This window comes from Polypterus senegalus, chromosome 3 (genome assembly GCF_016835505.1).
Source record: "Polypterus senegalus isolate Bchr_013 chromosome 3, ASM1683550v1, whole genome shotgun sequence".
Lineage (NCBI taxonomy): Eukaryota > Metazoa > Chordata > Cladistia > Polypteriformes > Polypteridae > Polypterus > Polypterus senegalus.
This window is the reverse complement of record NC_053156.1, coordinates 11,416,350-11,441,605: the sequence shown is the minus strand read 5'-3', so window position 1 is coordinate 11,441,605 and position 25,256 is coordinate 11,416,350. Positions and strand designations below refer to the sequence as shown.

The 25,256-nt window shown below is 42.8% G+C and overlaps 1 protein-coding gene across 2 annotated transcripts in view; it reads right to left on the bottom strand.

Moving 5' to 3' along the window:
* Positions 1–25,256, bottom strand: part of b4galnt1b (beta-1,4-N-acetyl-galactosaminyl transferase 1b) — a 161,312-nt gene that overhangs the window by 69,043 nt on the left and 67,013 nt on the right. The window contains exon 1 of one of the 2 annotated variants that reach the window (XM_039746602.1): positions 5,340–7,488. The exons of the other annotated variant lie outside the window; for it this stretch is intronic. Within the exon in view, the coding sequence (XP_039602536.1) occupies positions 5,340–5,347 (8 nt within the window). The 5' untranslated portion in view covers positions 5,348–7,488. Of the gene's footprint in view, positions 1–5,339; positions 7,489–25,256 lie in introns of those variants that run through there. 2 annotated transcript variants of the gene reach the window in all.

The window sequence follows — 25,256 nt, the reverse complement described above, 5'->3', positions numbered from 1 at the left end:
CCCCGTGATCCTGTAGTTAGGATAATGGGTTGGATAATGGATAGATTCTAACTTTATGAGGCCACAAACGTACATGGCCTGATGTCGTGTGGCACACAGCCAGCCGCATACATAAACTGATAAAGAGAAAAAAAATGGTAGGCTGGTCAATTTAGCAGACGATAACAAACAAGGGAGTGAAGGGCAGGTAAGGAGACTCAGCTGAAAGGTCACAGAGGGTCTGGGGCAGTAAACAGAGTTAAGGAAGATGAAGTTGAATGTCAGCCAATGTAAAGAATTACATAAGAGGAGCAAACATGCGAGGTTTGAATACACAATGGGAGGTCTGAAAATCGAGAGCCGCCTTATAAGAAGGTCATAGTGGACTAATAACTATTAACTTCCAGAGAGTGTTCAGAAGCCATTCAGAGGTTATATAGCGCCTTGACGTGTGGAGTACAAGTCACAGGAGGTTCTGCTCAAGTCTTTATAACACACTGGTGAGGCCTCATCTGGAGTCCCGAGTGCAGTTTTTGTCTCCAAATTACGAAATAGACATAGCAGCACAAGAAAAGGTCCAGAGAAGAGCGACAAGGCTGATTGAGGGCTACAGGGGGTGAAGAGCTTAGGCTTTGCAGAGATGAAGAGGAGACCTGACTGACGTGTTTAGCGCAGTGGATGGAGACGGTGACTTTAAAATAAGTTGAACAAGAACACGGGGACACAGTTGGAAACTTGTGAAGGGGAAATGTCACACACACATTAGGAAGTTTTTCTTTACACAGAGAGCCACAGACACTTGGAATAAGAGACCACGTAGTGTGGTGGACAGGACGACTTTAGGGACTTTCAAAACTCAACTTGATGTTATTTTAAAAAGAATTAAGTGGAGAGGACTGGTGAGCTTTGGTGGGCTGAATGGCCTGTTCTATTGTTCTAATAGCATGTCAGGTTATATAGCGCCTTGATGTGTGGAGTTCAAGTCACAGGAGGATCTGCTCAGGTTTTATATCACACTGGTGAGGCTTCATCTGGAGTCCTGTGGTCAGTTTATGACTCCATAAAGACAGGGCGGCCCTGGAGAAAGTCCAGAGAAGAGCGACAAGGCTGTTTGAGGGGCTACAGGGGACGAGTTATGAGGATTAAAAGAGCTGAGCCTTTAGAGTGATGAAGAGGAGACCTGACTGAAGAGTTTAAAATGATGAAGGTGATCAGTGCAGTGGATCAGACGGTGACTTTAAAATGAGGTCATCAAGAACACGGGGACACAGTTGGAAACTTGTGAAGGGTGAATGTCACACAAACATCAGGAAGCCTTTCTTTACACAGAGCGCCTCAGACACGTGGAATGAGCAGTGACGTGCGGTGAGGTTCATGGCTGGTGACTCCGTCTGAGTCCGATTTACAAATCTATGAACCCCAAAGAGTCGCTTATTGACTATTCAGCTGGCACATTGACTACTGGTTATGTTTCATATCTCATCTCATTCTTTCAGGTGAGGCGCATGTTTGGCTGAGAAAGAATGGAGAGAGAGAGAGAGAGAGAGAGAGAAAGAGAAAAAGACAGAAAGACAGCGGAGAGAGAGAGAGAGAGAGAGGGAGAGCGAGCGGAGAGAGAGAGAGAGAAAGAGAAAAAGACAGAAAGACAGCGGAGAGAGAGAGAGAGGGAGAGCGAGCGGAGAGAGAGAGAGAGAAAGAGAAAAAGACAGAAAGACAGCGGAGAGAGAGAGAGAGAGAAAGAGAAAAAGACAGAAAGACAGCGGAGAGAGAGAGAGAGAGGGAGAGCGAGCGGAGAGAGAGAGAGAGGGAGAGCGAGCAGAGAGAGAGAGAGCGGAGAGCGCATTTGCTCCTCGCCCTCCACGTGTTCTAAACTTGCCGTTGTAATTTCACAATTCACACTCATTCAATACAAATGAAAGTACAGAGTGGTGTACAAAAAAAAATTGATTTCAATTTTGACCTTCACTGAAATATTTAGTTGTTTTTAAAAGCTTTTATTGAATTCTGGCGCTTTAATCAATTTGAATACAGAGTGTTCCACAAATGGATAACAAGAAAAACAAAAGAATATTTTATGGTCAAAATTTAGTTTTTAAATATTGGATTTTTTTTTCTTAGTCTGATGCCATGTGTTTAAAAAAAAATGAAAACCGTTTATGGTCTTACCTTTATTTGTAAATGAAGTCCATGTGCCTATGCTTCACAATGAAAATCTCCACCACTTTTTTTTATAAAAGTCCTCCTTATTTTCCCTTTAGTTTTAAAATTCTTAATCTTCCATTTTGGCAGTCAGTCGGAACAATAAATAAATAAATAAATAAATAAATATATATATATTACTTTTTAAAAACCACATTTATATTAAGTTAAAAAGTGTACTAAAAATTAAAAAGTAAGTGTCTCTTCCATCCATCATTCAACACAATATATCCTAACTACAGGGTCACGGGGGTCTGCTGGAGCCAATCCCAGCCAACACGGGGCACAAGGCAGGAAACAAACCCCGGGCAGAGCGCCAGCCCACCGCAGGGCACACACACACCAAGCACACACTCGGGACAATTTAGAATCGCCAATGTGCCTAACCTGCATGAGCGAATATCTCATACATCACTTGTAAAATGAAAGCACTCCTGCCTCGTGCCTTGTGTTGACTTGCGACCCGAGTTTTCATAACGTTTTTTTGAAACCCTAATAAAATGTATTCTTATATGTTTTGCTGCCGATGCACCGCTACAAGTTTTATTATACCTACTTAACTTTTATTGACATTTATCTAACTCTGTATTTATTTTTTTTTAGTATCAGAATGTAGTTTAAGTTAATTTGTTTTGGTTTCAATAGATGTATTTTTTATATTTTCGATTCTTGTTTTCTTTTTTTCACATCTTCGCGCCCCCTTTCTTGTTACTTAGGGGGGCGCGCCCCAGAGGTTGAGAACCACCGGCATAAAGGAGGCAGATTTAAAACATGTTGGGAAATATCCACATTGCGTAACATGTAGGCTCGTTCAGTGAGTAAAATAACTGATAAGAAAGTTTCTACTGAAAAGTTTTTGCAGCAATGAGAAAAAAAAAAAAAACAGATGAGAGAACGCGATCACGTGTGTTAATGGACGACACTGCAGGACGTGACAGTGGACTTAAACACAAAGCCCAGGCAGGCAGGCCGAGCTCTTACATTCCACTTCAAGAGATGGCCGTCGACTGGTGCAGGTCGTCAGTGCTGGAGAGTCTCTGACGAACGGCCATGCAGTTTTTAACAGCAGCCGATAATCAGCAAGGGGGTGGGGGGGTAACTGAAACGACGATGTGCCGGACGTAAAACTTCGTTTATAGTCTTAAAACACGCTTTTCTTTTTAACTCTGATTAACACAATTGAAACTCTGTAGATACGTCAGCGAGTCCTGAACAGGGTCGCGGGGGTCTACTGCCTATCCAAGCATAGGGCGCAAGGCAGGAACAAACCCTGGACGGGACGCCAGTCGATCGCAGGGCACACACACTAGACCCAGTTTTGCATCGCCAGTTTACCTAACCTGCATATCTTTGGACTGTGGGAAGAAACCCACTGCAGTATGCGCCACCGTACTGCCCTCCGTAGATACGTTACGTTTAAGAAAAATACACACGAAAAAAAATCAACCAGTAATTAGGTCACACACTTCTCACAACGACATCCATCAATGAAAACTGTTAGATATGCAGAAACCCATTTTATTTTCTGTTATTTTGAGATGACTTTAACTTTTTATGCAATCTTAACACTTATGACGTTATTCTAATGTAGGCAAAGGAAAAGGCGCTTTTCTGATGGAAGGGTGAGCAACACATTTACCACTGTATCTTATTATCTTCTTATTATTTAATACACTACCGTGGCTGTTCGTTTCTCTGTCCAGGATTTTAAATCACCTGTCTCCCGCAAACCGATTGACCTGGAATTTGATACACGTGTCCTACGTGACGTCTACTATCCGATTTCGGGGGGGTGGGACGATTAACCGCCAAGGTTAGTCCTCTTTTTAATTGCATTTTATTTTATTATAGAATCAACTCTCGGCAGCGGGCAGCAGGGCGACCGTGCGGCGCATGCGTACCGCCGTCACTTCACCTACCTCTTCATATTTTAAATCAATCATTTAATCAAATTTTAAATTAAAGGCAGATTGAAGACTTAAGTGCCATCATAAGTGAAAAATTAAGGGAAAAGTATTTAATAAGTGCAACACAAACACCGACTTTGTCAGTTTGAACGCGGAAAGTTGCCGACAAATGAAGAGAAGCGGCGGGCCGCTAGGGTGGAGATAAGAAGATCTGCTCAGGAAGCTGCAAGCGCATCGACCTCTGAGCAAACGTACAGAGAAAAGAGGATGAAAACTAGAGAGGCTCAAGCCAAGTGCGCCATTACTGGTATTAAACTGTATATTATGAGCATTGGAAAGGCGCTTTGTGGGTATGTATTTGTGTGTGTGTGTGTGTATATATATGTATGTATGTATATATATATATATATATATATATATATATATATATAATTCACATCATCCATAGGCTGAGTCTCGATCTGATTGTATGGGTGGTTATTCACCAGGTAACACATGTGGTTGGTCTGCCATTTGGCAAACATCCGCCATGGCCCCTATATATCATAAAATCATGTTCCATAACCACACACAACCGACAGAATTCGGAACAAAAATAAATTCACCAAAACTCTTGCACTTTGTTTCCAAATTTATAAAGGTCCCTTGAACCACAATGCAACACAAGGGGTGGGTCTTAATGCTAATACACGATAGTCCCGTAATTTAAGTCATCTTAACTGATAACCTTTAATCAGCTCAGTAAAGACACACAACAATCCGGCTGGCTGTTAAACGAAAAACACGCAATGGTTTTAATCCCAAAACAGTGAATTGTGTTAACGCGATAGCTAAGAGAATTATGCCAAGATAAATAGGAAAAGCTAAGTAATAAGCAACAAACGAATAATCAACAAGCAATGATCGGCAAACGGTTATTTCAAGTGATATTTGTTAATTACGTTTGATAAATGAACTAAACAGGCGCGATTTCTTTTGCTTTGCGTGTGTAACTGAGACATTAGACACTAATGGACCCCGAGTCCCCTTGTCGGTCTCACGTTAAACTACGTCTTGGCGGAAATGGGCTTTTCCTTATTTATTTATGTATTTATTTATTTTCTTGTCGCCTGTAACGACCCACCGTCTCAACACGCTTCCTAATGGCGGTGGAGGTGGTTAGTTTGATCAGGTTCTGCTATTTGCGCCTTCTGTTTTGCTGGATTTCAAGAGTCTCCTGGACACTCCCACTTTTAAAGCCCCTTCCTTACTTACTCAATCATCTTAGTCGGTGGCGAATGGCGTTCCCCCGAGGACTGGGTGGTCTCTCTCTCTCTCTCTCTCTCTCTCTCTCTCTCTCTCTCTGCAGCGGACGATTCGCACTCGGACCCCGGATGGATTCTCCAGCAATGCGGCCTTCGCGCACCGAAACTCTGCCAGGCAAATAACTGATCTCCAATTGTCAATCCGCGTCCAAACGTAATCCAATGTCTTGCTTTAGGTGGAGCTGCTCAAATGATCGACTTCATATCAATTTGTTCTTCAGAACTCCATAACGGACCATCCCGTCCACATCGGATCTACGCCGGAATAATCCTCCCTGAGCCCGTGCATGCGATCCGTTTAAAAGTTTTCCTCGCCAGACAAAATGCGCACACCAATAATTTGACATTCACAAGGCATGTTAAAGATGAACTTTTAGTCAGCCAATGAACACGCAAGCATAATGTTACACGTCTCAATCCCCCCCCCGTTTCGGCGTTTCCATTCACAGCCACTGCGGCTCCTGTCCCGACAATTTGGAGTGCGCATGTCCGTCTGGCTGCAGACACCTCGGGTTCCTCTTCTGCTATTCCGTAGTTAATGTTAGTTAATAAATTACAATTGGTAAGGTGATCCTGCGGGCCCACTGTTTAGACTTTACTCTCTCGCGCACCTTCAGCCTGGCATCAATACAAACCCCCGTAGCACCAGTGGAGTCCTCACTGTCCTTCATGCCCCTTGCCCAGCCCGTGCCCCCTTTAATACCAGCCGTTCAAATGCCACAACAGAAACGGTTGCGTAAAAGTCTGAGATGGAAATGCTGCTTCATTCTTTTATTTAAACTGCTGTAATGCAAAGTCCAAAATGCTGCTGCATTGCTTTTGACAGAGTCCAACAGAGGGTCTCATGTACCCAAATTTTAATCTCCCTTCACTGGCTTCCCGTTACTGTTAGAGATTTCATTTGAAACCCAAACAGACTGTGGACCTACCTCATCGATACTGTGCAAACCGGTCCCTTAAGTCCAGTGTCTGAACTTCAAGTCCCTGATCAAACTGAAGCCCCATGCTGACCGAGCTTTTAGGGGCTTAGTGTACTAAAATTCTGGAATGTTCTTCCATTGGCCCTGCAGTGTGCCGACTCTGCAGACAATTATAAATATCTGCTAAAAAAAAACTTCTTTGGCTAACATTGTTTGTTTCTTTGGATATTTCTGTCTTGTGTATCATTTTACTTTATATCTTTTTAACTTGGTTTGTCACTTGTAAAGCACTTTGTGAGCGTCTCTGTGAAAAGCTCTAATAAACTTCACTTACATTACGTTACTTCACTTTATATCAGCTCCCCGCTGACTACAACTGTCAGAATGATCTTTAAAACAGAATGGAAGGTAAATAGCTGTGTGAACAGATGGACCACGCATGTGTGTGCCTGGGGACCACCTTTGACGCTGTGAGGAGGTAAGCAGTGCCACCTCAGGACGAGAGGGGGCGCTGGCGCCCACAGTAGCTTCTCATTTCCTCAAAGCTGAACAAAGGAGAAAGCCTCACTCGGACCACACTGCCCTGAACAGCTCACTTAGCCACACTAGAATGGAGACGACACCACTGTGGCAGGCTTGGCACTGCAGCTGCTCGGCACGGGATGCCCACTCATACCACCGATGACGCCATCCTTGGCTGACTGCGCCATTACAATATTGTGTGTTGAATGTGAGACTCCCCTGCTTCATAGTTAGTAGACACTCACCCTCCACCAGGACAAAGTCTTTAAACAGGCGCACTGTGCCCAATGAAGGTGGTCTACTGGTGGCAGTGTCAGCAGAGTCTGAGGAGATGCCAGGTGCTGGAGAGAGTGGCTGTGACTGGGGGCCGCAAGGCGGAAACGTGTGGCATTAACTGCACTGCTTGTGTACACTGCCAGGGTAGCTGGTGGCGCGTTGAGCAGCCTGAGTTGGCCTGGCATTTGAGAGGAGCTTGAGATTTAGTGTGAAAGGTGCTATATGATGGGCAGAGAGACACAGACAGGAAAAGTCGCAATATAATAAGAAAAGAGAGGCGCTGTGTAACAGTCTAAGAGGGATGGACAATGAGGGACACTATATGATCATCTAATTCAGGATACGTAAAGATACTACACAGTGGTGCTTGAAAGTTTGTGAACTCTTTAGAATTTTCTAGATTTCTGCATAAATATGACCTGAAATATCATCAGACTTTCACTAAAGTCTTAAAAGTAGATAAAGTGAAACAAATGAGACAAAAATATTATACTTGGTCATTTATTTGAGGAAAATGATCAGATATTCCATATTTGTGAGTGGCAGACGTATGTGACCCTTTGCTTTCAGTACCTGCTGTGACCCCCCTTACTAAACGTTTCCGGTAACTTCTGCTCATTCCTGCACACCGGCTTGGAGGAATTTCAGCCCATTCCTCCGTACAGAACAGCTTCAACTCTGGGATGTTGGTGGGTTTCCTCACATGAACTGCTCACTTCAGGTCCTTCCACAACATCTCAATTGGGTTAAGGTCAGGACTTTGACTTGGCCATTCCAGAACATTCACTTTATTCTTCTTTAACCATTCTTTGGTAGAACGACTTGTGTGCTTAGGGTCATTGTCTTGCTGCATGACCCACCTTCTCTTGAGATTCAGTTCATGGACAGATGTCCTGACATTTTCCTTTAGAATTCTCTGATATAATTCAGAATTCATTGTTCCATCAATGAAGGCAAGCCGTCCTGGCCCAGATGCAGCAAAACAGGCCCAAACCATGATACTACCACCACCATGTTTCACAGATGGGATGAGGTTCTTATGCTGGAATGCAGTGTTTTCCTTTCTCCAAACATAACGCTTTTCATTTAAACCAAAAAGTTCTATTTTGGTCTCATCCGTCCACAGAACATTCTTCCAATAGCCTTCTGGTTTGTCCACATGATCTTCAGCAAACTGCAGACGAGCAGCAATGTTTTTTTGGAGAGCAGTGGCTTTCTCCTTGCAACCCTGCCATGCACACCATTGTTGTTCAGTGTTCTCCTGATGGTGGACTCATGAACATCAGCCAATATGAGAGAGGCCTTCAGTTGCTTAGAAGTTACCCTGAGGTCCTTTGTGACCTCGCCGACTATTACACGTGTGCCTTGCTCTTGGAGTGATCTTTGTTGGTCGACCACTCCTGGGGAGGGTAACAATGGTCTTGAATTTCCTCCATTTGTACACAATCTGTCTGACTGTGGATTGGTGGAGTCCAAACTCTTTAGAGATGGTCTTGTAACCTTTTCCAGCCTGATGAGCATCAACAACTCTTTTTGTGAGGTCCTCAGAAATCTCCTTTGTTCGTGCCATGATACACTTCCACAAACATGTGTTGTGAAGAGCAGACTTTGATAGATCCTGTTCTTTAAATAACACAGGGTGCCCACTCACACCTGACTGGCATCCCATTGATTGAAAACACCTGACACCTCACCTTCAAACTAACTGATCATCCGTGAGGTTCACAAACATCTGCCACTCACAAATATGGAATATTCGATTCTTTTCCTCAATAAATAAATGATCAAGTATAATATTTGTGTCTCATTTGTTTAACTGGTTTCTCTTTATCTACGTTTAGGACTTGAGTGAAGATCTGATGATGTTTTAGGTCATATTTATGCAGAAATCTAGAAAATTCTAAAGGGTTCACAAACTTTCAAGCACAACTGTATAACTGCCTAAGAGTAATGCCGATGAAAGGCATGATATATTAATCTAAGAGAAAGGGAAAATGAAAGGCACTGTGTAACAGTCTAGAGGGATGGATAATGAAAGGCGCTATATAATAACCTAAAACCAAGAATGGTGAAGGGCACTATGTGACAGTCCTAAGAGGAATGGACAATTTAAAGATGGCTTTCTGATAACTTCACCTTCATTTAATCCTGATACTCTGTATGTTCAATTCATTATCATAACTATTCATGGTGACCTGTACTGACGCCTACTCTCCCTTCTCTTCTTTTCCTGGTTTTCTGTGGAGATGATCTGCCTAATCAAAGCACCGTGATGGTCCTACATTGATGGATTAAAAGCCAGAAGTCTGCATGACCATCGTCATCAAGTCCTTCCATGAGGACCCTGAATACAAAGAGGACTGACTGTTTCATTTATGTGAGATAGAATGCCCAGAGGGGGCTGGGTGGTCTCGTGGCCTCGGACCCCCTGCAGATTTTATTTTTTTTTTTTGTTTTTTCTGTCCTCCCTGGCCATCAGACCTTACTCTTATTTTATGTTAATTAGTATTCTCATATTTTAATTCTGACTTTGTCTTTTTTTTTTTCTTTATCTTCATCATGTAAAGCACTTTGAGCTCCATTGTTTGTATGAAAATGTGCGACAGAAATAAAGGTTGTTGTTGTTGAAAGGCACTATATAATAGACTAAGATGGATAGATAAGTTAAGGCACAGTACAATACTGCAGCCTAAAAAAAATGGATACAGAGAGACACTAAAGACAGAAGGACAGAAACACACAGTCTAAGAGTAATGATGATGAAAGGCACTATATAATAATCTAAGAAAAGAGGATAGTGGAAGTCACTATGTAACAGTCTAAGAGGGATTGACAATGATAGTCAAAAACTGGAGGAAAATGAGGGACACTATATGATCATCTAATTCATAGGTAAAGATACTATATTATTGTCTCACAGTAATGATAATGAAAGGCGCTATATATTGATCTAAGATGAAAGGATAGTGAAAGGCTCTATGTAAATAAGACGGACGGATAATGAAATGCACTACATAATAATCGTCTAAAACAGAAGGATAGTGAAGGACACTGTGTAATAACCTAAGAGTAATAAGAGTAATAGTTAACGAAAGGCACTATATAGTAACCTAAAAGAAAATTATAGTGAAAGGTATTACACACAACATAAGAGAAAGGCACTATATGAAAACAAAAAAAAAAAACAGGAGGAAAATGAAAGGCACAGTTTAAGTCAATGAGGGATTGAAAATGAAGACACTATATAATGGTCTAAAAAAGTATGATGAGGGACCCTCTAATAATCTAAGCCAGGATAAAGACACTATGTAACAGTCTAAGGGCAATGATAATGAAAGGCACTATATTCTAATCCAATAGAAAGAGACTGTGAACGACACTATGTAACAGTGTAAGAGGGAGGATAATGAAAGGCACTACTTGAGAGAGGACATGCAGGCGATGGTGTAACAGAACAAGATGCTGAGGACTAAGATATGGAAGAAGAGGATTCACTTTGGTGGGAGCAGCCGAAAGAAGAAGAAGAAGAAGAAGAAGAATGAAAGGCGCTACTTAAGTCTATCAGAGGTGGCAAATGACAGGCAGTATATAATAATCTTAGACAGACGCATGCAGCATAAGGCACTTTAATAATCTAAGAGGGGTGGTCAATGAAATGCACAATATAATAATCTAAAACAGAAGGATAATGAACGGCACTACATAATAATCGAAGATGAACGCTATACAGTAACCTAAAACAGAAGGCTCGCGAATGGCCCTGTATAGTCATGTAACACAGAAAGATAGTAAAAGATGCCATTTTAGAAAACCGCGTCCTTTAAGAGTATTATTTATTTTATTTTTTCCATGTCCTGGCCCGTCACACCTCCGTGGCTCCCATTGACTTTTATGCTTCCTCCTCTTCTTGTTCTTCTTCACGCCGGTGCAGACCCTTCGTCTTACGGGCTTATTCTGCGGGTTTTGTCGGTCACTCAGTTTTCCGTCTCACTCCAAGCCAAAGATCCGACCAGGGTCGGCCCGATCTCAGTGGTCATTTTTCGGGTTGCGGTCAGTTTGTCCCTTTCGTGGCCCACTGCCCAGCTTTGTGGCTTGCGTGCGAGTCGCAACTTCATCAAACCTTGAAAAACCGGCGGGCCCGCTCCTGAAGAATGTGGAGCTGAGCAGCGAGAAGACGCGAGCCCCGGGGGTCTGCCAGACAGCTCGAGTGAAGCTCCACATTCTGCCAGCGTGCAGGGTGACACAAAAAAAAAAAGAAAAGAGCAAGTATGGCAGGTTTTGTCATCTCTGTGTGACAAAAGAGGAAAAAGGTCTGCAGAAGTGTCCTCATCTCAATTGCGTCAGCTGTCATTATCTTAATGTGACAGACGAGGCAGACGTGTCGTCACCTCCGGGCCACGAAAGGCCGCGGCTGCTCGTCTGGCCTGCCATGTCACTTCTCCGATGTTGTCTCCGCAGTCCGAGGTTGATGTCCTAAATCAGGCGCTGCCACGTTCACTCCTGCCTGCCCAGCGCGCCACCTTCCATTAATTAAGCACGACGTCCATCCATCCATTATCCAACCCGCTATATCCTAACTAGAGGGTCACGGGGGTCTGCTGGAGCCAATCCCAGCCAACACAGGGCGCAAGGCAGGAGACAAACCCCTGGGTAGGGCGCCAGCCCACCGCAGGGCACACACACACACACACACACTAGGGACAATTTAGGACCTCTTTGGACAGTGGGAGCAAACTCCACACAGGGAGGACCTGGGAAGTGAACCCGGATCTCCCAACTACGAGGCACCAGTGCTGCCCACCGCGCCGCCCCATAATGAATACTTTTTGAAGTTAATAATTTATTTTCTAAAAATCGGCAATTAATCATATTGGAAGAGTACAAAAGAATGATCATTAGAACAATTACAATGAGAACGGATTTTATATATATTCATACATGGGCATGGAACAGCTTTATTCAAATTACTGCATAAGATTTCAGCAATGCCAGTTTGTCTAGTCCTTTCAGTTGATTGTACTCTGCTTGGGCATCGGGACAATCAGTGATCTTTTTAAAAGTCAGAGATAACTTCACTTAGTTATGACTGTTGAAACAACTTCTAGAAATAATATGATGGTATTCCTGATCTAGACCAATGTATTGTACTTCTAGATAATAGAAATAAATTCGAATATACCTTGGTGTCCCGTTTTTGTAAACTTGGAAGACTGGGTAGCACCCATCTGAAAAGTAATAAACTGTACAAAATATAATATTGCCGTTTTTTATAGCTCCATCCCTGGGTGCGTCTAGAGATTCGAGAACACATGCGGCAAAATTTTGTAGGTGATTTGCAAGACTGATGAATGTGGACTATGGCCGGCCAGTCATCCCGGCCAATACCCCCAGAGTGCCAGGTGGAGCTCTCTCTGCAGCATGGAGGTGCCCCGAATACCAGCAGGGAATCATGGACAGTGGAGTTTTCCTTTACATCCCTGCTGGATACCTTGGGGGCCAACAGAGGACGCTGCAGGGAGGCCCAGAGACTCTTAGGTGCCCAATAACCCGGAAGTACATCTCAGTCACGGTGACAGGAGGAATGACGTAGTTCTGGGATGAAGAAGAGGACTTTTGATCTGACCCGGAAGTGCTAGGAAGTCACATGGACTGAGGGTTCGGAAACACTTCTGGGTCAGGGAATATAAAAGGACAGTGGGAGATCCTAGACGTTGAGCTGAGCAGGGTGGCAGGGTGGCAACGCGTCTGGGAGTCGAGGATTGTGTTGTGGTTGTGTATTATATGAGTATTGTGGAGAGGAGGGTGCTTTGTGCACTGTATTATAGCATGAATAAATAATAATTGGACTTTTACCTTGTGTCTGGCGACTGATCTGAGGGTTCAAGGGGACGACAGCGCCCCCTATCTGTCACAACAGACAGATAGAAATGAAAGACACCATATAACTGATAGATAATTATTAGACTGTCACGTTTACTCAGAGCCACAGCATTTGAGATACAAGAAGACTTTTGATCTGACCCGGAAGTGCTAGGAAGTCACATGGACTGAGGGTTCGGAAACACTTCCGGGTCAGGGAATATAAAAGGACAGTGGGAGATCCCAGACCTTGAGCTGAGCAGGGTGGCAGGGTGGCAGGGTGGCAACGCGTCTGGGAGAGGAGGATTGTATTGTGGTTGTGGATTATATGAGTATTGTGGAGAGGAGGGTGCTTTGTGCACTGTTAATTAATAAAAAGTCAAATTATTGGACTTTAACCTGGTGTCTGGCATCTGGTCTTAGGGTTCAAGGGAACGACAGCGCCCCCTATCTGTCATATGAATTAGTTTCTTTCGAGCTACATTTGTGCTTCTGCTTTTGACTTTGTTTTGCCCCCCCCCCCGAGTTCTGATTCTTGTCTTGCTTCTTGGTTTCTGTTTCCATCAATTTGACCTCTTCCTTTGTTTTAACTGTGTCTCATGTCTTTTTGACCATCTCCTGGACCGGTTTTCACGGGACGAGCATGCAAACTTCACACAGACCTCTAGGGGGCGCCAAACTCAAGCCAAACACTCGATAGCCATAGGGCTGCTGGGCTAACCACTGCGCCGCTCTGTTTTTAAGTCAAGTCTTCCCCAATTCAGAATCACAAAAGGAATCTTAGCTGCATGTCTTTGGACTGTGGGAGGAAACCCGGAGCAGGCACGGGGAGAACATGCAAACTCCACGCAGGGAGGACCCGTGAAGCGAACCCGCAGGTCTCTAAACTCTTTAAAGTGGGGATGGAGCCGAACTCTTGAAAATGAAACTCCTGCAAATCGGCACAAAAAGAGCAAGTGAAGACGATGAGTTCCTCCTCGGTCACTCGTCAGACCTTCTTCTAATGCCAAGGCATCTGGGGGTCAGTTTTGATTCCTCCACAACCTTAAACCTCATTAAGAAACGTTCTTACTTCCACCTCCGTCACTGATCCCGTGTTCGCTCTTTCCTCTCCTGATGCTGAGACTCTCGTTCCTGCTTTTATCGATCATCGATTCTTGTAACCGCCTCCCCACACGGGCAGGTGCCCTCTTCTAATCTTCTACCACAGCTCCAGTGGATTCAAAACTCTGCTGCAGGGGTCCTAAGATGGACCACCAACAATGAACACATCCCAGCCATCCTGCTTCGCCTCCACCGGCTCCCTGTGTCTTACAGAATCGAATTTAAAATCCTATTTGTAACCTACAAAGGTTTAAATGGCCTCACACCGCACGACATCGGTGACCTTCTCCATCACTCTCCGCTCCTGTTCAGCCACTAAGGTCCTCCAATTGTGGCCATCTTGTTGTGCCTGCCTGCCCACTAAGGTCCTCCGATTCGGAGGCCCACACTAACCTGCACTCTGTGGGTGACGCGGAAGTCCCGCCCTATGATTGATTACCTTAAGCCCCGCCCCTATGACGCAATACCGGACGTCCCCCCCAGCTGATGCAACACCGGAAGTCCCGCCCCTGCTAGGGGGGCACAAAGAAAACAAGAATCGAAAATAGGAAAAAATACATCTATTGAACCCAAAACAAATTAACTTAAACTACCTTCTGATACAGAAAAATGTCGATAAAAATTAAGTAGGTATAATAAAAGTGTCGTGAGAATAAATTCTAAAAGTGTCGTGAGAATAAAATCAAAGATTTGGCCGATTGAGAAAAAATAATCGTACATGTGTGTTGTAAGCAGAATCTATTTTAATTCAATGAACTTCGTCTGTGCAACAGAGCGCCCCGCTGAATCCGAACATGGGGTCGCGGGGGTCTGCTGGAGCCAATCCCTCCAACACAGGGCGCAAGGCAGGGAACCAGTCCCGGGCAGGGCGCCAACCCACCGCAGAAACAAAAATCATAATGCTATTAAAAAATAGTAAAATGATTTCTAATTATCCCCTGTGTTAATAGAAATAATTTTAGTTTTGAGTAGACAGAAAATATTAACATTTGTGCTCGTGTAACAGTGAGTGCTTTTAAATGCACGTACAAAACTGGGATAAGGTGTGCAACCTGCTTTCTTATAAATCTCCGTTTAAATTCACAAGTGTACTTACAGAGTTTTACTTTGTCAAAAGGCTCCTAGGTGATAGAAACGAGCTAAACAAAAAATTTAAAAAATCACTGACCGCAGCAAATCGTAAAACACACGTGGAATCTGCCTCTCTTGAGCGGTGTGGGGTTACTTTTAAAATAACTTCATTATATTATTCACACGTCTAAAATCATCCGGAATCAGGGCTACTATTCTGTATTAAAATCATTACATTTAATGAAATGAACGAAAACACCGTTACAGTAAGCTCCTGGAGTCTGTCTCTAACCGGTTGTTCAAATGAGAGTTTATAAAGCAAAAATGTTTCGTTATCTCAGCCTTCAAAAAACAGGCGGCTCCGTACAGAGAGAGGCCGTTTCGAAACAGTAGGCATTTCACCAGCGGGTCCCTTCTGCAGGTCGTTCAGAATCCTTTTATTATGTCGGAGTTAATGCGCCACCGGCCTGCGCTTTAAAGGCACTCCTGAATATTCTGAGAGGAGAGGCCCCTGTTTGAATTGTCAGACGCCGAGACAAAAACTACTGCGATTGGTCAACCCTGAGGAAGCCCCTTGAGAAACGTCTTCACTGTGTAAAGGACTAGCTTCTAAAAAACAAAAAGTCCTAAGCTTCCAAGGTTTGCCTCGGCTCATAAAAAAACACGCGTGCTCTCTCTTTAAATCAATCCATCCACACATGCAACCACAGCTCATGCGTTATCACCCTGCAGACTCTATTCCGCTAGATGCTTGTCCATACAAAAAATTCTATTTTACGTTAGCTAAACAGAATCTCGAACTAAATAGGTTATTTTGTAACTACGTGAAACCTCAATCCCTACACCAAGATAATAACTTTATCAAAACAGACACCCTAGTTCTTAACCCTATTCATTTACACATGAGCAATACACTGGAGACGTTTAAAAGTCGCCCGGACTTTGGACACAAGTGCGTGCCCAAGCTCGCGCACACACGCACAATGCGCGTGCCCAAATGCACGCACACACGCACGAGTGCTCTGAAGCACCTTGCAAGCCTAAAGCATTTTTAAAAAAAGGGTCTTACCTGAATCCGTATAATAGATCGGAGACTCTTCGGGGATATAACCCTCTAAAATATATATATATATATATATATATATATATATATATATATATATATATATATATATATATATATATATATATATATATATATATATATATATATATAAAATATATATAAATATATAAATATATATATATATATATATATATAAATATATATAAATATATATATATAAATATATATATATATATATAAATAAAAAAGGTTTCAAACTTCCATTTTTAAAAATATGTTCGTTTAACGCTTATAAGAATCATGAATAGTCTGCATGAAGAATAGTTTTATTTCATTTCATCCTATACAAAGATAAAAGAAATCATTTTTCTAAGAAGTTCATATAGACGCTGGGGGGGGCTATGTGCTTTGGAAACAGTTGAAAATGACCGACGTATTCGTGGCTTGCCAAAGGGTGTTTTAAAGGCCTCTAGTTAAACCAGCACACTCCAGTAGAGCCTCGTGTGCTTTCTTATAAAGCTCCGTTTAAACGCACAAGTGTACTTACAGAGTTTTCCTTTGTCAAAAGGCTTCTAGGTGATAGAAATGAGCTAAGCAAAAAATTAAAAAATCACTGACCACAGCAAATCCAAAAACACACGTGGAATCAGTCTCTCTTGAGCGGTGTGGTGTTACTTTTAAAAATAAATCCATTATATTATACTTACACTATATAACGTTTTTAGGTTGCTCATTTTGTAAGGGACGGCAGACATGGGCTGGCATCTCGACATGTACAGGACGTGATTCGTTACTCAGCCAGGAGGACAATGTAATTAAGGAAATTAGGGTTTTGCTCTTTTTTAGTAACAGTCTTTTGTCTGATTTTAGACGGCCCCAGGAAAATAAACCCTAAAGTTAAACTCTGTATATATGTGAACATTTTTGGTATCAGCCACCAATCAGCCCAGGCTAGATATTTTAGACGTCTCAAACACGATTTAAAAGGGAACAGGCATACGTCTGTGTGATTTTTACAAGGCTTATATATCAAAATATATTTAAAAGGGGATGAAAAAAGGTTTTAGACCAATTTTAAAGCATCTCTCTTTATAGAGCTGTATTATGGAAGTGCTTTATGATACCAGATGTTTACCAATCATTTTAATCGGACACAAGCCACGCTCGTTGCACCGCGTCTTTGGATTGTCTCCTAAAAACATCCTTTGTTTTACAAGCTGCATTCCACAAGGTAAGGCCATTTTTGTTGCTATGTGCTCTGAATCGCGCCCCGTCCTTTCATCCTAATCGGTCACACAAACACCTGCCATCTCTGGGCTGATAAGCGCATTTCTTTATCCCCGGAGGTGCGACCTGTTTAAGGCTATGGTTTTAAGATTCAAGGGACAGAGGCCAGCGTGGTTTCGATTCCCGCTTCTGGTAAATATTTGTGCTCCGTTCACTCTGGGATTATCTGAATACAATTCTAACTGTTAGAAAACTATTCGCCGTGCTTTCGCGATCTGTTTCCTTAGGGGCAGCTGATTATTTAACATGGGAGATGATGGTTGGAACAGGGCTTTTTTTTAAAGATATACAAAATATACATCCGAGGCTAGCGTCTCAAACGTTCTTTAAAAGGTCCCTGTTGCCTATTATTTAACTGTGCGGGTGATTTTTAAATCCTTTAACTTGTTCTCCCGGACTGAACAGCTGCGCGAACGTGCGAGCTTGATGCGCGCTCCCGTTCCGGGTTAGGGTGGGGGGTTGACAAGCATGCGCTCACAGAACACAGCAAGGTGGGGGGGGGGGGGTGTTTCTGTCAGCAGAGCTCCGGCCTCATACAGTCTGCAGCTATAGACCTCGCAGGGCCGTGCAGGGGGCTGTTCGACTCTCTCTGTCTACACAGAGCCTGTCAGTTTTGAGAGAGAGCATGGGGGCTGCTAAAAAGCCGAGCTGCTTGATTTCTGTGAGGTGGGATGCTTGAATCACCGCTAAGGCTGCTTTTTACTGCAGAATCTGTCTGTGAGATGGAAAGAAAAGCAGCTTGACTAAGTTTGAAGCAAAGATGAGATGTTTTAATTGCGTGTTCATCTTAAAAACGTAGATAGAACAAAGTGCTTCGCTTTTTATACCGGCCTTTCAGAACTGGCAGGGACGTGTGGGGGACTGGGATGTGTCTTTCGAACTTGACTGCATGCCGCTTGGAGCTTCGACCCAGTCGCATCTCGGGGGTGCACGCAGGGTTTGTTCCTGCCTTGCGCCCTGCGCTGGCTGGGATTGGCTCCAGCAGACCCCCCGTGACCCTGTGTTAGGATATACTGTAGCCGGTTGGACAATGACTGACTGAAGACCGGTGGTGGGTTGAGAAGTTTCTGTGAGTGTTGCAGTCATTTTTCCTCTGTCAGTAAATAACTCATGCAAATTCCATGTTCATTGTCGCCTTACTCTCATACGTACATTATTAATCATTGTCTTGCCTTTGCATATACATGCATATACGCATTTTTGGCATCACGTCATTCTCTCTTAATCTGTTCCAGAAGCACAGGTTTACCGAAATCCAGATTTTAGATCTATTAATAATCATTAATCAACGTCATTCTGCCATTAGTCAATTATTATTTTTATTATTAGATAGATAGAAAGAAAGATGGATCTTTATTTGCCCCATACTACTAATAATAATAATGTAACGAGCACGAGACTAGAGCAGCGTTCGGACGTCACCAACCACAAGTAGCCTGAGCCCCGCCCCTTTGACTCAGCGCAGGCGTGCTGAGGTGATGCGATTTGCCTGTTGATAGCAAGTAATAAACCCGCCCGTGTATCAAGGGGGCGGGGCTGAGGCTGCTCGTACTTGGTGACGTGGAGAAGAGGAAGGCCTAAGATGTGCTGAGAGAGGACATGCGGGTGATGGGTGTGACAGAACAAGATGACAAGGACAGCAAGAGATGGAAGAAGATGATCCGCTGTAGCGACCCCGAACAGGAGCAGCCGAAAGAAGAAGTAGTAGTATGGGGCAAATAAAGATCTATAACAACAACAACTAATAATAATAATAATAATTTTGATTGATGACACAAAGACGTTTATAAATAATTCTTAACTATTTTTTAATAACTGTAAAATCGTGTCAGTTTCTCATTGGGTTCTCTCAGTAACAGAAAGAAAAACGTTTTTGAGAACTTCCCTTTTCCACTTTAAAATCCCACCCACTAACATTCTACTGGAAATGACCAATAACAGGAATGTCAATCAAGATCAATATAAATTTAACTTGTTGATGTGCGTACAAATACACAACAATAAATAATAAATAATAATTAATAATCTTCTTCTTATTATTTCGGCTGCTCCCGTTAGTGGTTGCCACAGCAGATCATCTTCTTCCATATCTTCCTGTCCTCATCATCTTGTTCTGTTACCCCCATCACCTGCATGTCCTCTCTCACCACATCCATAAACCTCCTCTAACCTGCCAGCTCTATCCTTATCACCCTTCCCTCAATACACCCCTCATCTCTCCTCTGCTCAGGTCCAAACCAACCCAATCTCGCCTCTCTGACTTTGTCTCCCAACCGTCCCACCTGAGCTGACCCTCTAATGTCCTCATTTCTTATCCTGTGCATCCTCGTCACACCCAATGCCAATCTTCACTTCTTTAACTCTGCCACCTCCAGCTCTGTCTCCTGTGCCACCGTCTCCAGCCCATATCACATAGCTGGTCTCACTGCCGTCCTGTAGACCATCACTGTCACTGTCGCTGATACCCGTCTGTCACCAATCACTCCTGCCACTCTTCTCCATTCACTTCCCTCTGCCTGCACGCATTCTTCTTCACTTCTCTCACACAATCCCCATTACTCTGTACTGTTGATCCCAAGTAATAATAATAATAATAATAATAATAATAATAATAATAATACATTAGCTCCCGAATCAGATCGATTGACTGCGCAGTAACATTCCCGTATTTCTCACTTCCCGCAATTACGGAATAACCAGCGCGCTCGACTTCGACCTCCCGAGGGCAGCTGCTGGCGGACGAGTCGTCGATGAGCTCAGCGGTTTACACGTTTGTTCACAGGGCGGTGTCTCCGAGGATGTCGGGGTCTCTGCGAAAAGACGAAGCCGTAGTGCGCTCAGGGCGGAAAGTGTAAAAAAATACAGACTGATAAAGATAGCCCACCATCCGCGCCGTTTGCTTTTCTCACTTTGAACAAACTCGCAGTTTTTTGTTTTTTTTAACTGAACGCGTGACAAGATGTTCCGAGGTGAGATGAAGATCTGGGGCGGAACTCAAAATTGGCATTTCAACTTCTTTTTGGTCTGTGCCCTTTGAGATGTTGACATCCTTTAAAGACAGGCTGATGTCTGTAAACGTACGAAGCGGGACTTGAAATTTGTTTTATCTTTGTACGTCATATTGTAGCTATTCCAGTTTAACTGATTGAAAAGGATTTACCGCATGATGAGTGGACCCTCTTGACTCGATTACCGTGTCACTATTTTAAAGCCCAATTTAAAATCGTTTTCACTCCTGCACGTTTTTTAACGAGTTTTCTGCGACGAGAGTATTTTTTGTTTTTACCTCATTTTCCTACTAACAACACTTTTACTTCAGTTCGGCTTGGTGCCGCTCTACCTACCCTCGGCGACGCGCATGCGCGAGGGCGGCCGTACGTGAGCGCGTGACCCGTGAGCCCCGGTTTGGATGCTTATTCGGATTTTTGGGAGCGCTCGGCGATTAGCGAGAGTTGGCATTGTCAGGGTGGGGCCCGAGTCTGCAGTGCAATCTGCGTTTAGTTGGAGTTTGCGGTTTGGGCTTTTCGAAAGTGTGAAAGGCACTATATGAGTATGAGGGGCAGTGAGACGTGAATGATAAAAGTCACTATGTAATAAAAGTAAGACAGGATAGTGAAAGCCATGATTTAACAATCTAAGAGGGATTAAAAACGAAAGACCACATAATAATCTAAGACAGAAGGATAGTGCAAGGCACTGTATAGTAATGGAAAACACAGAGTGAAAGGCACCACATATTCATCTGAAATAGAATATTGAAACTCATCATTTAACAGTATAAGACCGATGGATCATGAAAGATGTTATATCTTAATCCAAAACAGAAGACAGTGAAAAATGTAACATAATAAGGCAAACCACAGAAGTATAGTGAAAGGCACTATATAATAGTCTCAGACGTATAGATAATGAAAGGCACTATATGTTAATTTAAAACACTAGGGAAAGTGAAAGGCACAATGTCATAGTCTAACTGGGATAGATAATGAAAGGCACTATATAATACTCTAAGGCAGAAAGACAGTGAAAGGCACTATATAGTAAACTATGTAGTTCTGTAATCTGAAACAAAACTGTAGCAAAAGGTGCTACATAATATTCTGAAAGAAAAGAATATTGAAAGTCACTAAATAGGAAAGGCAACATTTATTAATCTAAAACTGAAGGAAAGTGAAAGACACTATATATATCAGTCTAAGAGGGATAGAAAATTAAAGACACTATATCAAAATATAAGACAGAAGGACAGTGAATGGTTCTGTGTAATAATCTTAAAGAGGACAGTGAGAGGCACTACACAGTGATCTAAAACAAACTGATAGTGAAAGGCACTATATATCAAACTAGGAGGGGTGACAATGAAAGACTTCCTATTAATCTAATACAGAAGGACAGTGAAAGACAATGTAACAGTCTAAGAGGAACAGATAAAGAAGGACACTGTATGGCAATCTAAGACAGAAGGAGAATGAAAGGCACTATATAATAATCAAAAACAAAATTATAGGAAAAGGGGCTCCATCATATTTGGAAAGGGAATAATAATAGAAGTCACAAAGTAACAGCATAAGAGGAATTGATAAGGAAGAGCAGTATACAATATATTGATTTAAAACTGAAGGATAGTGACAGACACCATATATCAGCCTAAGATGGATGGCAAATGAAGCACACTGTTTAATAATCTAAAACTGAACGATAGTGACAGGCACTATATAGTGATCTTAAAGGTGCTGCATGATCAGTTCAAACAGATGGACCATGAAAGGGGCTTTATGATAATCAAATCCCACTACGGCCTCTAGTGTGTGTCCCCGAGCAAGTCACTTCACATGCCTGTGCGCCATTTGGACAAATCAAAAGAAATGGGACTCATGGTATCTCGAGGGTTGTAAGTTGCTTTGGATGAAGACATCAGCCAAATAATAAGAGATAATCTAAGGCAAATGCAAACTGAATGTCAATAAGTAGCAGTCTAGGAGAGCTGAATAATGAAAGGCACTATATAGTAATATAAACCAGGAGGGTAGTAAAAGGCACTATATAATAATATAAAATGAAAGGCTAGTAAAAGGCACTATATAATAATATAAAGCAGAAGGACAGTGAGATGCACTATAAGACACAAAGGCAGTGAAAGGTGCTACCTGATCATCCAAGACAAATGCCTAACGACAGGCACCATGTACTGTAACAGAGACACAGATGGGTAATGAAAGGCACTCTATAGTGACCTAAACCCGAAGGCTAGTGTGAGATGCTATATAATAATCCATGGCAATGGATAGTCTAAGGCATTTGATAATCTAACATGGATGCACAGTGCCAGGCAGTTTGTGACAGTCTACTAGTGAAAGGCGCTATATGAGACGCACAGAGCCTGTTGCAGCACCTCCTGCAGGTTCGGACCCTTAACGCTGTGCAGAACTCAGCATTTACCAACAATACAGAAGTCACTTTAGTTTGAGGAGGGTGACTGCCTTTGGTGGGCAGCATAGACGCGTGAAGCGGTGGGCAAAGGGAGTTGGGTGAGCCATAAAGCAAACATGAGTGGTCAAGGCTCGGCTGGAGGGCAGGCCAGTTCGGTTCCTGCCTCAGACCGATTGTGTGCCCCTGAGCTCTGACCACACGTGGGCACAGCCCATAAGCAGCGATGACACAGACAGGTGACTGGTGAGACCCAGGTGCCACTCACCTACCCGTTGTGCGGTGGCCTGCCTGGCTTACCTGCCCTTTGATGTCTTCTGTCCTATTTAATATATATATATTTAAATACACGCCTGAGGGCCTACTGTATCAGACACCCCTCTTTTCAGTATTCCCTTTCCTCACGTTTTGTGATTTAATTGATTGCCACAATTTAAAGAACACAAACATCAGTCTTCCTATGCCAATGAAATGCTGTTGCCAGCAGGCCCTCAAAGGCAACACCAGGGGCCTCATGTATGAACAGTGCGTACGCACAGAAATGTTGCGTAAGAACTTTTCCACGTTCAAATCGCGATGTATAAAACCTACACTTGGCGTAAAGCCACGCACTTTTCCACGGTACCTCATGCCTTGTGGTACGCAAGTTCTCCGCTCGGTTTTGCAGACTGGCAGCACCCAGCGTCAAAGCAGTGCTACTGTTCCTGTGTGGTTACTCCTTATTTTCCTGACACGGCTTTATAAATACACTGAAACTAACCGCATATTGTTTATTAGTGTAATGCATCTGATTGTAATTAACTTTTACAGAGAATAGCCATAGTATACCAAATACCATAACTGCTTTAGCGTTGTTACTCTCACTTCTTCTTCTTCTTCTTCTTCTTCTTCTTCTTCTTCTTCTTCTTCTTCTTCTTCTTCTTCTTCTTCTTTCAGCTCCTCCCGTTAGGAGTTGCCACAGCGGATCATCTTTTTCCATATTACTCTCACTGCACGACTCGGAGTATTTATATCACTGTATCTGAGTGGGAATCACAGCAGCAGCTGATCGGAAAGAGAATTATCAGTATAAAGCATCAAGGACACGCTGCCTCAGTTATGCGCACAGTCTATTTGAACTGCGCTCACATTACAAACATTTCAAAGCCTTTCCTGTACGGACCTTGCGGTTCACAAACAGTTTCATCCCAAGAACTTTAAATGCACTCAATCAATTGCTCCTTGTAGAACTGTTAGGACTTATAAGTACAATCACCCCATTGTAAACTTGCACTATAGTTATAATATCGCACAACCTGAGCCACTTTATAAAGCGCGTATTTACATATGATGACGATATCATTTGTATGATGAAATGCAGCAAAATATGTTTATTATATTATACAGGTAAAACTTTAACTTCATTTAAATAATCTGTATTGTTAATAATTAAAGGTTGTTCCTGCCTCGCACTGTATGCTTCACTGGGACTGGCATGAAGGATAGAATAATTAAACACGCACTATGAAGATATTTCAATGTTCCGTTTTGAAGAATCGGCGTTGTAAGCTCACAGATGGCTTAACGTCTATTACAGAGCTGATTGTGTGGCGAGTGGGTATTTGGGGAAAGAAAGGTAAGGACAGGAATTGCAGGTTAGTACGTTTGAAAGAAGCCTTAGGCATGTGCCAACTGTGCACCAGCACTGGGTCGTCCATGCCAATATATATTGAATATAAAACAGAAAGAGAAAATAACGACACAGCTAAAAACGCAGCGGCAAATTTCGACAAAAAGTTAAACGCTTGTGTCATGACCACGAGGCGGCGATGCAGTGTCCACAACAGACGTGGCCATCCGCAATGCATAAGATACCATATTGACATTGGCGGGCGAAGGGGCCACCGATTCTTCCTCTGTCCAGGGCCGCCCCCGAGTACTGCTGCAATAAACTATTTCATCAAAGGTCGCACACAATCACTGCGCCACCATGTGCCCGTGTGCCCGTGTTTAATAAAATGATTTAACTCCAATCATCATGAAATTGATATCACGTACACATCTCAGTATTTTAGTTATTCAGAGAGCTGCAATATCACGAATGTAATGGACTCTGTGTCCTGTCGGAGGAAGAGAGCCGGTTTAAGAAGCAAGTAGTGATTCACACGCATAGAGCACATAGAAGATCAAATACAAAACAAAACATTTAACGTGCTACTTTAGTTACGATGTGATTTGAGAAACTGGTTAATTAAACGATTTTAAGATGAAGTTTATGATGTTCTACTTTAATGACAAAATAAACTACGTGATTAAAGTGGAAATGTCGAGATTAAAGTGGACATTTCGTGCTTTT